The following is a 16,782-nucleotide window of genomic DNA, read 5'->3' as shown; positions in this document are numbered from 1 at the left end:
TTTTCACAGTAAAGCTGGTGACCTTGAGTGGAAATATGTAATTAAACTGTGTAAGCTAAGTTTAATTCATAGTGTTTTCATCTATCTCAGAGGAAAGGACCTAATATTTAATAGGTGCCCCATGTAAGATGGTATTGTGTCACACAATTGCATTGGATTTATGAAACAGCAGAACTACTTTAATCTGAAACAGCAGACCTGCCTTAATCTGTTTAGTAGTTTAACAGTACTCTAGAACTAACTTAAATTTTCAGTTAATTAAACACGGGTTAAGAAAAAAATGTATCAGTAACAAAAATCTAAACTCACCTGAAGTTGTGGTTTGTGAGGTATCTGATAGCTGCTGGTCTGATGCGAGCAACTCCTCCCTGACTATGGCTTCCTCTTCCCGTGATCACACAGAGATATGGTTTACCACCAGTCTGCTGGTACTCTGTAACAGCACGGATCATAACGGTTAAAATTTTCCCTCAGCAGAGACTTCACATTCAGTACAACCTTTCCAACCATTCTTCTGAAAACTCTCACTAGTGATTTAGAACATTGCTTTCCATGTTGGCTATGCATCTTTTACATAAACATAGACATTTTTCCCCTCTTCTGAAAAAGATATTCTGAAAAAAATATAATCAAGCTTTTTAAAACTATATTGCTTGCAATATGCATGTTGTGATGATCACAAAATCCTTCTAATTTCATAGCAGCTTCACTGTTTCTATCATCTAATCTTCACTTGGAATTTACATCCTGTGATGTCAATTAAAATGAGAAAATAAAGAGGTGGGTGTAATTTAGGTAAATTTTAAGTGACACTTCTTTCTGCTGTTTCATGCTTCATCTTAAATTAATGTGAATATAAGAAATAACGTTCTATTGGATAAAGAAAAGAAGAAGGAAAATATAAATCCACACAGTTTTTGACATTTAAATCACACTTATTTGGACTAACTTCTGCTATGTTGGAACATGTGAATCAACAGATGAACATTATCACATGAGCTTTAGTAGGGTGTCTAGCCCTAATAACAAAAGAAAATGCTCTTCTCCCAGAGATCACAGAAACCTAAATTGACTAAGAGTTTGAAAAAGGAGGAAAAATATAAATTAAACTGGATTCTACAACAAGCCAAGATTTGTCAGTTCAAGATTATCAGTTCACATGGCATCTTTCCTCAGCTACCTACCCCCGCTCCTTGCTTAACTTTATTTGGGTTTTATATTAGTTTACTGTTAGTTCTGCCAGCACTAAGTGCCCACTATTGATCCCTTTGTCATGTACGCCACTGAAATTAATTTTTTTTTTTAGATTTAGGTGAATGGGCTGAACAGAGAGCCCCTACCATCATTCCAAGACTCCTGATGCAAGTGCAGCTCAGGCAATTTAGCTCTAAAAAGCATTGGGTTACAGCTTAAAGTATACAAACATCATCTTAGGAAAAGCACAAGATAATTAAATTGCATTATCTCTGATGTATACTGAAAGAAAAGGATTATTGAAGGCTCTGCTGAACACTTTTGTTTCTACTGTGTGGAGTAGCTGTTTCAAAAAACTAGGTTTGTGCAGTGGTACCTTGCGTAAGAAATATTTCTTATAAAAGCATTCCCAGTATGCTTAAATTTATAAGGTAAACTAATAACACAGAAAATGTATCTTTTTACAGCAAGAACACTCATGAAGTATTTGAACACTCCACTGGGAGAAAAAACAGGCCCTCAAGCAAAACTGCACAAAATGACATTTATGGAAGCAGTAGTATCCTGATCTCAAGAGATCCTGCTGACAAATTGATACAGAAGTTACTGATAGCTCAAATCACACACTTTCATGTCAAAGTTGAAGACAATATAATCATCGTGGTTAGAATTCCAGGATAATGATTCTTCTTTAAAGATTAAAAAAGCAACATAGTTCTGACAAAGCAATGCAAAGATGACACTAATGTCTGCATTACCACCTCTGTTAAAATGCCAGGAAGGATTGATCAAGTCTTCAGTAAAGAAAAATAAAAGTAAAGGATAAATGAGAAGGAAAAAGAAGATATACAAAGAAGCATGGGGGAGGGGGGCAGGGCGCAAGACAGAGAACAAAATGAATCGTTGTCATGTCAAAGAAAAACAATTCCATGGAGGAACTTTGAAAATAAAAACAATAAAAAAGCCAGTGGTTTTCCCATGTTATTAAATTACATTCAGTCCATCCGATATTGCCATGTATTGTGATTTCTTATTAGAAAATTAGGAGAATAACTTTTAGGGGGCAAGAATTACTAGCTTAATCCTACCTTCACTTTTTTCATGCAGCACTCTGGACAACTGATTCACAGCTTCATCCACATGGAGACCATGCAGATCCAACACATTCATAGGCAACAAGGAAGTATTTACTTTCTCAAAGATTTGCACAGCAGCAGCATGGTTGGCTTCCTTCATCTTCTGCTCATGAAGGCGACCCTTTATTCATAAGCACAGCAACTATTACACACCAAGACATAATCTAACATATATAACATAATCCACACTGGTCACTGGGTTCAAAATGACAGTACTGGCAAGGTGCTTTTAGCTCACAGTTTGAAGTAGTAAAATTTATAATCATGACAGAACTTCTGGAAGAGGCTCAGCGAGACCTATTCACAAGGAAATTTCAAGAAATCTGTTCTTAAGAAACTACTCAAAGCTGGCACAAAGAAGAAATTATAACAAAAGCTTTACAAGAAAGAAAAAAAGGCAGAAAAGGCACAAAACCATAAGGTCTGTACATAAGCTAAAAAGTTAAAACTCCATGCTGATTTTCAGACTTATTATCCTAAGAACAGAATTCTACCTTCTGCAAGTACTTGCCAAAAATTTAATGAAACGTTGTCAGAGAAACTTCCCATCAGCCCAGGAAAAACCTGCTAGGTGTTACAGTTGAGGTTAATTCTTCTGAACCTATTCCCTAAAAATCAGACAAGCCAATGGCAAACACTTTTTTTTTTTTTTTAAAATAGTTGCCCATTATCTCTGCTAGTATTTTTGACAGACCTTTTATGACTGACAAGGTCAGTACAGTCCCTATTGGAATTAGGAGCAAAGAGAAGTACAGGGTTATTCACATTACGCAGTGAACAAACACCAGCTATTTCCCATGAACCTTGCAGTGATAGCACCTGAGGGACTGAAACAACAAATCATGTCTTTGAAGATCTGCAGGCACATTCTGAAAAGGAATGGAAGACTTAACTCCAGGTATTGGACTGACAAGGGCTCAAGAGAATAGAAGTGACAGTCTGTCTTACACTTTCTTAAAATGGCTCATCTGAAGTGTGTTAGTGTCAGACCAGAGACACCAGCCCCGTAAGTCTCACTTGCAGAGGATTCCCAAGACAGGCTAAGGCCACCAAGCACAAAGTATTTTTCATTAATAAAGATAGTTTAGCCTTTCTATTACCTAAAATAAAATATATCATAAATTTCCAGATTGTACTCATTGTTATGGCTAAAAACAAAAGCAAGACAGTAAGTAAGAAATTAGATTGCTATTTAAAATCATGCAGGCCTTTGTTTAGAATCTCTCCAAACTTCAAGAATATATAAATCAAGGACATGAGGAGTTCATTACTGTCCTGGTTTTGGACAAGGACAATAAAGACCAATAATATTTCCTACATGCATAGTCACAGTCTAAACATTTAGAGTGATACGTTACACCAATTGTGTGAAAGCTTTTTTAAGATAGTAAGCAAATTTGAGTGATTCATTCTTATATTTATGTTCTCTCAAAATGCAATTCATAATCTAGAATTAAATGCTTCTATAACGTGAATTCTAACCAAAATTTTGTATGTTATTAGATCAGGGAAAAGCGACAGCCTTTGAAGATATTTGTAACAGAAATTTTTAAGAGTAAATGGAAGGATCTTCTGTGAAAGCACCAAAAAAACAATGTACAGGAATGGTTACAAGAACAGTTGATACTTATAATCAAGAACATGATCAACAGCAACAACCAACAGTAACTAAGCCGGTATACACAGAGAAATGTGCTAGAATCAAGACCAGAGAGTCTGTGCCCCAAGGCCAGAGCACGCAAGACTGATCAGCAACAGATCTATGCTCCAAAACCAGATGGATGGCGATAAGCATGGCATAGAATACTACACCTTGTTTATCTCAACTCAAGGCAGACTGTAGCCATACAGTCAGAATGAGGAAGCAAAGACCGCAGGCAGCCATCTTGCCCAAGACTCATGGAGGATGAAGCAAACAAGATTCTGAAGCAAAAGATCACATCTTAATACCTGTCTCACTCCTAAAAAGTACAAAGGACACGTCTAAAAACACTTCATCACCAGTTAAGAGGAAACCATGGGACATATGGTGGATTCAAAAATTGATGTTTGCTGCAGTCCATGTCACATGAGTGAGCCTGGCCAGACCACATGGACACAATCTTGGTGCTTCACAAATATGTGGATGTGGGAGTAAGATCTATGAGAAAATGACTGCGTGTGACTGAGCACTGTATCACCTTTCATGAGGTCTCGCACTGAATTTGGTTACATTAGTTTCCTGTATCAGTACCATTACTAGTGAAAGGGAGTTTGGTTCTGAGGTGATACTCAATATAAGGCTTACACAGGGAACAATAATTAAGCAAATTTATCAACTCTAGTAGGCACAATGTTTTTCTTATCGCTTCCAATTCAGTATTTAAGTACCTCTCTAAATTCAGGCAAAAAGCACAACATGTGCATTCACCTACCTGATGTGCATAAAATACTGCCACAGGCTTCATACCCATGCGGTAGGCCTCCCCAGCCTTTTTCAAACATTCCTGTCTCTTTTGCTGGTGACAAAAAGCTTCTGCTCTTAAATCATCATATTGTGGATACTCAAATTCTTGAAATATTTCACTCAAAGGATCATCCTCTTCCTTACTTTTTTTCACCTGTAGGAATTTGCAATGTTGAAACTAAGTATGAATTGTAGGATGCTTTCATTAACATAGCTTTGGATATGTTTGGAACTAATATTTAAAAAAAAAAAACCCAAACATAAAAATACCTTTTTCTCCCGGTTCTTTGCAGCACTGTAGGAAGAAACAATTTCATTTTGCTGAATACTTTCTTGAGCTATAACTGTTTTTACAGGATCTGCCTCCAGAACACAGTTCAGAAACTGCTCAGTTTGTTCTAAAGAGTAGCTGTAAAGGATAAGTAAAATCTGTGACTTTACAAATAAATTAATAGCTGCTACATTTATTAAAATTCATATTACAAACCTTGATATTGTTACAAAAAGAGATGACAATGGAAATAAAGCACTGGAATGGAATTTTCCACCTTACTACAGAAAGGCTTGCAGACCTACTGGCCTGCATTACTGGCATCTACATACATACAGTCTTGGTTGACTGAAACATAATTCAGGGGCACTTGAATATTAAATGGACAATGAAATACTAAAGTAAATTGCATCCTACCTTAATCAAACAGACCTTAGTTTAGAAGCAAGCACTGCTTTTTGGGCTGGATAAATTACCTCATCTCAAATCTTCTCTAGCCAGGCTTAGACAGTACAAACTGGTTTAAAACTAGCTCAGTTTTCTGAAACCATTATGCAGGAAAATCCTTGTATTTCCAGAAAGATTTGTTAATTAATTTAATGAAATGAGAATAGAACATCAATTGCCATCAGATTTCTAATAAGCCCTTTCTTCTTTCTTTTTCTTGCTGTTCAGTAAGCACACAAGAGGAAGACTGATCAAAAGTAAAGATAGATTTTGGGAAAGGAAACACTATGACAAGAATTTAGAATGTGAAAAACAAGAGATGGTGAAATGTTTGAGCTATAGAAATGGATGAAGAACATATTTTAAACATCCCATAAGGAAGAGTTTTGATAACCAGAACAAGCAGAAAGACTGACAAGCAGATGTGAAAACTCACATATAGAGACAGACATTCAATTGACCAAGGATGAAAAAAGAATTTTCTCTTGGAAAAAAAATTTCAGTTCTCAGGAACTTGGATTTAAGGTGATAGCTACATAAGCCAGAAATACAATGCAGAACATAGAGAATGTCAGCAGGAAGAGATGGAGAGATGGTTCATTCCTTCAAAGCTGCTGTAGTAACCAGCAAAGTACTCACAGCTACCATCAGGTAATAGTAGTTTTCCTCTTAGGCAAACGCCATTTTCTGTGAACCCACTATTACCACTCCCACTAATTTCTTCTACTTCACTTAAAACACAGCTCTAGATCAAATATGCAGTTCCACTGACAGTCAGTCAGAGGTCAACAGCCAGAGACATCCTTCTAATGAGAAACCCGTCTACTCCAAAAAAAAAAAAAAAGTCTACACAGAATTTTTATACCCTTTTTTGGCTTTTAAGACCAGCTAGTTTTGCCTTTATTTATATCTACAAAAAGTGTGCCTGTTTGGAAAAAGCCATTCTTTATCAGTATCTTAAGACAGTAAATGTACACTGTAGAGTATTACTGAGTACCGTTTTTACAAAGAACTTCAAAGATTTCTTACTTGTTGTCCTTGAAGACATCCATTAAGAAATTTTGATTAATAGTTGGAAACATCTCAAAAAGTTGTTTCTCCTTTAGTTTAGCAGCACAGTCTTTTCTAGCCATAGAAGAAATACGATTCTACCCAGAAGACAAAGGAAAAGTATTACACGTTCTTGATTAGAACAAAACACAGGAACAGTGGAGCCAATGCAACTTTTCTGTTATTTGTTAAGATTTAAAAAGTATCTACTCGGCAGGTATGCACCCACAGCAATGACAATATGCCAATATCAACCTGCCTCACTGATTTATGAGAATAAAGTAGGGACAGGTGAGTTGTTTTATACACCACTGCAGTACTCTGCGGTGATCTGAAGTGACTCAGCTGGAACTCCCTCATAACTTGGAAAAAGCAACAAATTTTTTTATGAGGAACTGCAGTTTTGGAATGCATTTCCTGCTAGTCTATATAGTCCAATGCTAAGCTTGTGCAAAGTCCACCTCTCTATATTGCAGGCCTAGGGCTGAAACAACATTTTATTATTAAACAGCATAGGCAATTTTGTGTTGGTGTATCTGCAGTTGTACTGTAATAAATATTCCTATTTGTGAAGTCATGCTGAGAAGAAAACATAATTATAGCCCAGAATAAATCAGACTGATCATTCCAACACTCAGATTTAAAAAAAAAAAAAAAAGTAGTGGCCAAAAGAAAGCCAAGCTCCACGAATCCAAACTGAAAATAAAGCTGCAGACATCACAGTTGTTATTATCAGTAAGCCACATACATGCAGTTCAAGGAAAGAATGGCTTGTGGATTCTTTCTAAGTACAGGCTAATCCATCCAACTTTCTATACAAGTACAAACAAAGCTCCTCTTTTTTAGGACAGCTACTTATCAAAGACAATTACAAGTAAAAATGCCTGTTCCGAAAAACTGCCGGCAGCAGAGGGCAGTGTTATGTACACACCAACCAGACGGGGTATGGGAACTGTATGAAAGATACAGAATTAACAAAAATCTTTTTTAAAGTTACTGTTTTCTGACAAGTGGGTACAGAAACCTGTTTGAGATTAACCTCAAGTACTTCTTTTAATGTCTCATCTGTTAGGAATGTTGAGGGTTCTTACAAAAAATATTGAAATGAATTCAATCCACTGCTAAACAAACAAGGCATGGAGCTAATTAGGAACTTTTTTGATATCACTTTCCCAGTAGATCCTTGTTTTCAGTAAGCAATCAAAAAAAAAAAATTCAACCAAACACAAATGCTAACCTGTATAGTGAAATGCACCATGATCTGTTTGTGAAACAATAAAAATATTACATTTTAAAATTAGATTTACATTTTTAAAACAGAAACATCTACCACAAGCAAACTCCTGTATCACAGTAATCAACAATACTACTTTGCATGCATTTGTCTCTACGAATTCAGGCTGTAATCAGCAGCACAAAGCCGAGTCACCAGATAAGACATAGCCTGTTTCATTAACAGTTAAAAAATACAAACTACATAAAAAACTGATGCTATCCATACCAGGTCTTGTTTCTCCTGCATAGCTTTTTCTTCGGAAATTATTTGTCTGAGAGAAACTTTCTGAATCTGAGCATTCCAGTGATCCATAAAAGGAAAAACATCTGATGATGCTGGTTTTTTAGTCTGTATGTCATTACATGAGCCTGAAGCTCCACTCATTTTTTTCTTCTGTATTTTACTGTTTGCATTCTGAGATAACAGCATTTCCGAGTCGTCTGTATTTATCTGTTGAATCACAGTAGGACCTTCAAAATCAATAAAAATGAGGTGACAAATAAAACTATTATTATCTTATTTATGCAAGTGAAGACAAAATAATTAAGGTAAGTTTTTCAACCTAGATAGTTTGGGCATTGTTAAAACAATATTATTAATGCTAAAACAGAAAACAACACACTGTTTTCATCTTCCTCACTTTTATTTTCTGAAAACTATCTTGTCATCTTTATCTGTTTTTTAGAACAAAAGCAAAACCATCACACTCACCAAATTTTCAACTGCCAAGACATATCTTACAGCTGTAAACTACTTGCACATACATTAGGTGGGGAGGTTTGTTTACTTTTTTAAGGGAATTATTGACTCATGAGTTTACATGTTTACCTGCCTTTCCTCTACGCTTAAGGACAGATGCTTAACAATCCGTTTACGCTACAAGTTAATACTAACAGCACTGTTTGGTCATGCGAGTGGAGAGTTTGCAATCCAAGTCTTCACCCAGGTCCCATGCAAGAGTAGTGGGGTTCTGCTGTAAAGGGACATTTCTTCTGGGAGCTGAATGAAAACTGGATTGCCAAAGGTTTTAACACATTTTAAACAAAGCATACATCTTCCTGCCAAATCAGTTCTTCTGACAAGGACAAACAGTGTGTGAATGTTGTATTCCTCACCTCCTTCCCTCACCTACAAAAACCTGACTCTACTAGTAATTCTCTGGCTCCACCTTTTCTTGCCACAGAGATTACAGAAGTCCCACCGAACAGCAATCTGATCCAGTCAGGACTTTCTTTTTAAGTTCTCTGAAGTAGACAAAATGACAGGCTTTTTGCTTGCATCTACCTGGGACCAGTGATTCTGCTTATAATTAACTTTCCCACACACACCCCTCCATAAGAGAACAGTAAATAGAACCAAGGACAATAAGTAAAAGCTTAGCTTAATAAATTAATCCATCATTTTTAATAGAATATTTGCAACTTCTGAAGTTTCAAAGAAATATTTTTATAACAAAAATTAAGTATTTTTACAGTTAAGAGAAAACTTTAACATACCTGCTGCAAACAACTTAGATGATTCATCTCTCCTCTGACGCTTCTAAAAAAATAGTAAACCACCATATTATAAGCAAGCTATAAATTTTGCAGTGAGACTTCCTAAGTGTTACCTTCTAAGTAAACCAGCCTCAAAATAATGTCTCACAGTATTTCTCAAAGATTGGATATTTAAAAATAAATATATTTAAGAAAAATAATTATGAAGTGAAGTTAAGAAGATAAAACTATCTTTCCAAAAACAGATCAAACCAGAGGAACTTGCCCCACTGCTAAGATTTCATAACCTTAATTAAATAAACCAAACACAAATTTGGCCGAAAAGCATTCAGTTTCATAAGGGTATGAAGGAACGGAGGTTAGAGAACTCTTCTCAACAAATGTACATGGAAATGTTTTGAATACATAATTATTCATAAAGAACTCTTCTTATGTGTCTAGAAGTCAATAATGATTTTTGGCCAGTGGAATTTTTGATTAATCTTGTAGTGAAATTGTGCATAATGATCCTTCTTTTTTAAGAATCTTGGTTGCATGATGAGACATTCATGACATGCAGTTTCTTCATCCCTTAAACTGTCTCTCAACAGATCTGATGATTATGACACACTGATATACTCCAAATATTTCATAAACTGCTCTTGTATTTTATCATTCTTCTTGCAAAGATACTTATATCTTACACATTTAGACCAACACATAAGGAGACAAATACTCTGACAAAGTGCAAGCATGCCACACCACATATGTAAGCAAGAAATCTACTAACCAGAATAGATTCTTTCCATTTTTCATGAATCACTTTTGCCAAATTCAGATCAATATGAACCACACAATCCTCAACAGTTAGTGATCCTTAGGGAAGAAAGAAAATATATTCATAAAGGGTTCCATTAAAACTTATCTATGCAAAAAAAAGTACAGTAGCCTAGACTTATTAATTTGAATTTTGGTGATTTTGCATGAACTGTCATGCCTAAGAAAAACTTGAGCAATTTCCAAATTAAAAAAATAAAAAAATCATTCCACACAGAACTCATTAATCTGGTGTTCAAAAACTCAGAAAATATAGGAAAAAACAAGTACCATTAATTATATCTTGTTGAAATATGACTACCTGAACAACTACAGGCTTTGTTCTCTTTTCCATTTTTCTAGCAGAACCTTCTTTTACAAACCCACTGTTAATTTACAATTTCATTTGTGAAACTGTGATTCCCCCCATTTTATTACAACCCACATGCAACTGCTTTTATGTAACACAACATACTTGCCACTGCCCAAACAGAAGTCACATCCCTCCTTTCAAACACACAAACACAGAGAAGCAAACTCCAAGTATCCCCTCTAATGAAAGGAAAGGTCAGGAATTATCAAGGTGTCATAAGGGTACATCTAAAAGATCTTTCTGATACTGTTTCTCACCCTTTCAAAAATAAAAAGGTAAGTACATATGTATCAAATAAAAAGGCAGGGCATATGTCAGACACAATGAAACACCCTTCTGCTATCAAAAACAAACTTTTTTTTTGGAGGAGGAGGAGGTAGGCATGGAAGTAAAGAGGCCAGCAGTCAAACCCACCCATAAATCAGGGTTTCACATCAGGTAATCTTCAGGAGAAAAGAGAAAAATGGGGGGAAAAAAAAGGGGGAGGGGGGGTAGAGAACAAGCAAGCTATATATCCTTTGTGTTTTCTTTTCCTCCTTTTTCTAAGAGTCTTTAACTTTTGTGATACACGTTCAAGCTACTTATGGCTTCCTTCATCATACTCTCTCAGCAGACTAGTCTGTTTTCATCTCCTAAGTATAGCCACACTTCTCTCTAAACCATTCATCTTCTCCTTTCCTAATTTAACTAATGCCTAAAGGTTTCTTTCTTTTTCCCTAACCAGTCAAAAATTTCACCTTCCTCACTACCTTAACATCCCTTCAGAGTCTGAATATAGGCTCAAAGGCCTGTTGCTCAAATTGCAAACAAGCCAATATATTTTCTTATGGTTTTAAAGTATTTGCATGTACAAAAAGACAAAGGCAGAATGTAGCACTACTGCATTTATATTTTATGGCATGCTTAGTTCAGTTCCATTTTTGGATTAACAACAGCAAACAACAGTATCACGAGGAGTTGTGCAAATCTGTTCCCTAAAAATCAAGCAGGAACGGAAAGAAGCACAGGCAAAGGAATAAAGGTTTTCTTACCCAAACTGAGTTTTTTCATAAAAATATGGATATAATTATGCTTGTACCTGCATCAATGCCAACAGGCCCAAATATTTCTTTCAGTTGAAGTGCCAGTTCAGGAGGTAATGTTAGTTCTAGGCAATCTATATTGAAGGCTGCATGTGATGCTGGTATACAGCTTTGTGTCTTGGCTTTAGCTTCATCCCAGCTTGGAGTTTCAACTTCTCCTTTACCACACACCTTCCCGGAACTCCCCTGGGTTTCTTTATCCACCTCCAGTTCTTTGTCATTCCTAGGACCGACCAAAGGTGCATGATCCATTTCCAGTAAGGAAGCAGTCACTTGTTCTGCACTGCTCACTGAAGGGTTACTGCCACTTTCGTTATTTAATACAAATTTCAGATTAGTAGAAGTTGTGCTAGGATCATGAGGCAAAGTCACAGGTATACAGAAACCTGCATCAAGTTGTGAGACTGATGGCTTATTTATAGTTTCTTCAACAGGACTCTCAGACTCTATCTTCTGCTTTCCTGAAACAGACAGCTCAATGACTACTGCTGCTGAGCTGCCTGCATCAGTTCTAGGGGCTGCATCTCCAGAATTCAGTTCTGACAAATCATTCCATGAAGCAGCAGTCAACGAGTCACAGACATCATTGTCTGTCACAGTTGCCATGGTAGCATTTTCTGCAGTGCTCAGTGATGAGCTCTTGTCTTCTGAAGGCTCAGAGATACAACCAGCCCCAATTCTTTGTGGCATTTGTTGGCAGTCTTTGAGATTCTCACCATACTTTGTACTTGCCTTGGAATCAAGGTCTGCGACAACTGGCCCAGCTTCTCTAACTTGAAAGCATTCAGCATCAACATCTTTGCATAACTTTTCATCAGAGTCTAACAGCAGACCTGTGGCCCAGACTATGTCTTTGTTACATCTTTCATACAGATCTTTCAGAGCTTCAAATGGAACAGACTCAAAGAGCTTACATAGCATATTTAGCTTTTCAGACTCATCAATATTGGTAAATTCACTTTCTTCCACTAATGTACTTTTATCATACATAACTCGATAGGGTATTTTTTCCTGAGAATTTGAGGCATTATCTATACCTTTCGGTTTGAAGCCATCAAGCCTGCCATGCAATACTTTGGCAGTCTCAGGAAAAAACATTTTCTTTTCTAATCTCCACAGAAGAGCAAAGTCCTGTGATTCAGTCTGCGAATAACGACTACATAAGCATGCATCCTGATTCTTTTCTGCTGCATTAAGTATAGAGAAGTGTTCCTCTTCTTTGGGCTGGGGCAAATTGTTGTTTGTAAAAGTGAGTGCTAATTTGTGATGTTTCCTCATTCTTTTACTTTGCTGGGGTTTTTTCTCACCCATTGTTTCACTAGCTACTGTTTCAGATTGGTACATATGCAAACTTGTATCTGGTTGCTCTGCGGTATTCATAGGTGTCCCACGAAGCACATCTACAGTCTCAAGAGCATTTCTATTAATGTCACCTTCAGTACTTCGACCTTCATCGGACTGATTTAGACTTGTCTTTCTCACTCTCCTTGACCTTTGTTGTCTCTGTTCTAATGAGCCTGACACAGGCCAATGTCCTACCATTTGCAGTTCCAGAGTAACTTTATCTGAACTAACAGAGGAACAGCTAGAGGCTAGATTTTCTTCTTCATGTTCTTTTTCAACAGTACAGGTCCCAGGCACACCCACTTGCTCTTTACCTAACTCAGGATGCTGCTGACTGGAAGTTTTATGTTCTTTATCACTCTTCAGAGAAGATTTTTCTAGTCTTCTAGCTCTTTTGACTCTCTGTCCCATTGTTTGTTCTACAGGCCAGTCACCCAGAAAGTTTAGTAGTTCTGGTTTTCCTGACGTGTCAAAAGCTGAACTGCTTGGTTCCACTGTGTTACTACTTTGTGTTGATTTTGGTTCCATACATATTTCATGAGACTCTTCAGCTTCAGCTTGAACGTTGAGAATGTTATCACTGTGCTCCTCAATTCCTCCTGTATGCAAGCACACTGTCTCTTTAGTTGAGTTCACATCAATCTCATCCACTTGTGTTTCCGTATTTTTTTCTGGTTTTTCCCCCTTTTCTTCTTTCTTCTTCAAGGGCAGTTCTTTTTCTATACAACCTGACAAATAATCATCCAGGTCATCTAGAACAGTGCTGTTCTCAGAATTGTGTTCCACTGAGTTATTTTCTGTTTCTTTTTCCTCTTTCTGAAAACATTCAGAATCACAGTTACTTTCTAATGTTAAAGAAGTCCTGGGAAAAGTTTTATTATCTTCAGCTAATTCAAGAGGCTCCACATCAGAAACTAAAGAGTTTTCTTCCTTTACCTCAGAACGTGCCTCTCTCTTTCTGAAAGACAAATTGGAATGAAAGATAAACCCATTTCAAACCTTCTTTAAGCACTTGTCCACATTTTTTATTTTAGCTTGGCTATTTAATATTTTCAAATTACAGACCAGAAACCATCTTTTAGGACACTAATCATCCAGCTGGAGAACTTCAGTGAGAGGAAAACAAATTTAAGACAAGTTAGCTCTAACCTCAACACTCCTTTATAAAAAATGAGCTAAGCAAAGCAGAACTTTCCTTGCTAAGTATCCATTTTTTACTTCAGCATATGGCTAAGAATACTTTCTCAGGCATCTATTTTCCCCCATTCCCAGCATTCAGTTATGTACCGAAGGACTCTGCTGCTGGACATTTCCTCCTTCAGATCAGCAAATGTGGTAAATATGCTTCTATTTAATGACTGTTGCTCTCTCCTGATGGCTCAATGCTAAAGTCAGTCTAGAAAATAGCTAGGAGAATGTGTGCCATTTCTTTTCATACCATTTCTCACAACCAACTACATTCCATTATCAATGCCCACCTCATTTCAAATACATTAAGCATGCAAAAAACAAATTAAATAGCAACAACAATAAAATCTGATTTTCTATGCATTATTATAATGCATATACAGCATTGTTCAGATTAGCCACTACCAAATAGTTGTGTATACAACCAAAATAAATCTAGACAAGTCTAAATTAAATATACTGGAGAGCAAGTAGATAACTCATTACTACTGCATGAAGAATCCACCTTCTACCACAAAGACATCATCTAACACCAACACACAAACTCAGAAAAAGCAATGTGCTTGTATTTGGGACTACATTCTTCTGAAAAGCATTTCATAAATTTTAGAAGCTTTTTATCTACAACATACACCCAACAGCACATTTCTAAGGTAAGAGAAAGTCAATGAAGATTTTCTTATTGTAAAGTAACACACAGACACACTAGAAGGTTTTCAAAAAACATTGGAAAGTTGACAAGATCCCTTGACTGCTTATTTCTAGAAATCCTGAAATTCTTAAAAATGAAAAATTAAGAACACTAGGTAGTGTATTTCTTTTTATTATTTAACTGATTTTTATAATGCATTCATCACTGTTCAACATTATTATCCAGGTTCTATTGCTATGAGGTTTGAATTTTTAGCCTTTTATTTAAGACTACAAAGCTAGTAAAAGAATCTAACCTATGGCTTTCCTCCTGACAAGGACCTTCACTCCAGCCAGCAGCTTCCGATTTGTCTGGGACTGAAGAACCCAATATTGAACTAACAGTAAGGCAGCATTCGTATCGTTCCAACATACTTCTGATCTTTTCTTTAGATACACCATGAATGTTTCGCCTATGAATTTAAAAAAAAAAAAGCAAACATCGAAAAAGAAACATTTCAGATTTGTATTTTACAGTGAGAATACACATTCTCTAAAAGAGAATAATTTAGTAAGTTTACAGGAAGACTAACCAGAGAATTCAGGGGGCCAGGGCAAAAGCTGTCAAACAGCAGTTCTTTGTCTGCCAGTGCACTAAGGCATTCCAAACAGGTTATCTCAGACAAATTGCTGCTCCACTTGACTTCTCCACCCCACCTGGTGGCCCTATTCTGCAATAGGATGTTTTCCTTAAAACTGAAATCTAAAACTACCAATAATGCATCTTCTTCAAATAACTACCAGAAACACACCACATCAAATCCTGACAGTGATGCAGGATATTAAACCAGGTATGGAAGATTTCTGAATTCAGTCTTCCTCCTCTGGTTTTGCCAAACTAAGAACTCCTCGAGCCTTGAGGAAAACCTATTTGCCTATTTGGATACACTTTGGCTAGAAATTTTCACTGACGCTGTTAAACACCGACTAGTAGTACACTCTGCAGCAGTTCCATCCAGAACAAGTGGATCCTTCTAAGGATGGCAAAACAGAAATTGAAGGAGAAAATGTTTAAGTTCTATTTTAGGAAAGAAAATCCTCTTCCTTACCTCACTTGAAAAGTGGCCAACCTTAAGTTAAGCATGCAAATTCAGATGAAAACGGATATTTTGAATACAAATTAGGAATACAAAATAACTTATGTTCAAAGTGACCTCCAGAGGCCACATACTCTGAGGAGGTACGGCTAAAGCACATTCTCTAGAGATTGTCAAATTTTGAATATCCCTAATGACTAGAAGTCTACAAACTCTCTGGGCAAACCCTTTCAGTGCCTGACCACCCTCAAAGTAAGTTTTGGGGGTTTATTTTATGTAATCAAAATATACAAAGTTCCAACTTGCTTATGTTTGTTTTGTCCTATCCCTCCACAATTCTCAGAAGAGATCTTTTTAGTCTTCTCTATAATCTCTCAAAAGGTAGCTGAAGACAACAATACGATCCTTCCTTAAGAGTTCTCTTCTTAAGTCTGAACAAACTACTGTTGATCAATTCAGTATCATCTGCAAATCTGCTGACAGTTCACTGTGTCCCAACACCCAAGTCATAAAAAGGACATTAAACAGTAGTGGCCCTTAGTATCCATCCTAGAGAGACATCAGCCTCCTCTTCTTCGACTTTGAACCACACTGATCATACCCTTTGAAATGGCATCCAGCCGATCTTCTAGGTACCTTATTATTCCCTTACACAAGGTTTACATCTTGCCTATTTTGGCTTTAAGTAATGGCTCTATGACTGTGTAAAAGGTTCTGCTAAAGAAAAGGTAAACAGTGAGGGAGAAGCACAGGGGTTTGTCCTTCTCAGGCCATGAGATGCTGATTGCCTCACACTCAGTGATAGTAGAAACATTCCAAGTAGGGCAACAGACCATCCAGATGCAAAACTAGCCACAACCTGACAGCATTTTTGCAACCTCAGGAACCCAAAGAGTCACTGTACCTTAAATGCAAAGTAACTGCAATCATGAAAACATCACATAGTATCTATTTCTA

General features: G+C 36.6%; 1 protein-coding gene across 6 annotated transcripts in view; it reads right to left on the bottom strand.

Annotated features, from left to right (window-relative positions):
* The window catches only part of N4BP2 (NEDD4 binding protein 2), a 43,840-nt gene that overhangs the window by 5,037 nt on the left and 22,021 nt on the right, over window positions 1–16,782 (bottom strand). For all 6 annotated transcript variants that reach the window (XM_056352525.1, XM_056352512.1, XM_056352493.1 and 3 more), the window contains 10 exons: window positions 15,046–15,201; window positions 11,563–13,868; window positions 10,086–10,171; window positions 9,317–9,359; window positions 8,046–8,290; window positions 6,524–6,642; window positions 5,047–5,185; window positions 4,745–4,930; window positions 2,283–2,451; window positions 310–433 (listed from right to left, as the gene is read on the bottom strand). In XM_056352525.1, coding sequence (XP_056208500.1) covers window positions 310–433; window positions 2,283–2,451; window positions 4,745–4,930; window positions 5,047–5,185; window positions 6,524–6,642; window positions 8,046–8,290; window positions 9,317–9,359; window positions 10,086–10,171; window positions 11,563–13,868; window positions 15,046–15,201 — 3,573 coding nt within the window. The remainder of the gene's footprint in view (window positions 1–309; window positions 434–2,282; window positions 2,452–4,744; window positions 4,931–5,046; window positions 5,186–6,523; window positions 6,643–8,045; window positions 8,291–9,316; window positions 9,360–10,085; window positions 10,172–11,562; window positions 13,869–15,045; window positions 15,202–16,782) is intronic.

The sequence above is a fragment of the Falco biarmicus genome, chromosome 1 (assembly GCF_023638135.1).
Source record: "Falco biarmicus isolate bFalBia1 chromosome 1, bFalBia1.pri, whole genome shotgun sequence".
Lineage (NCBI taxonomy): Eukaryota > Metazoa > Chordata > Aves > Falconiformes > Falconidae > Falco > Falco biarmicus.
The sequence above is the reverse complement of the archived record's forward strand: the minus strand, read 5'-3'. Positions and strand labels throughout refer to the sequence as shown.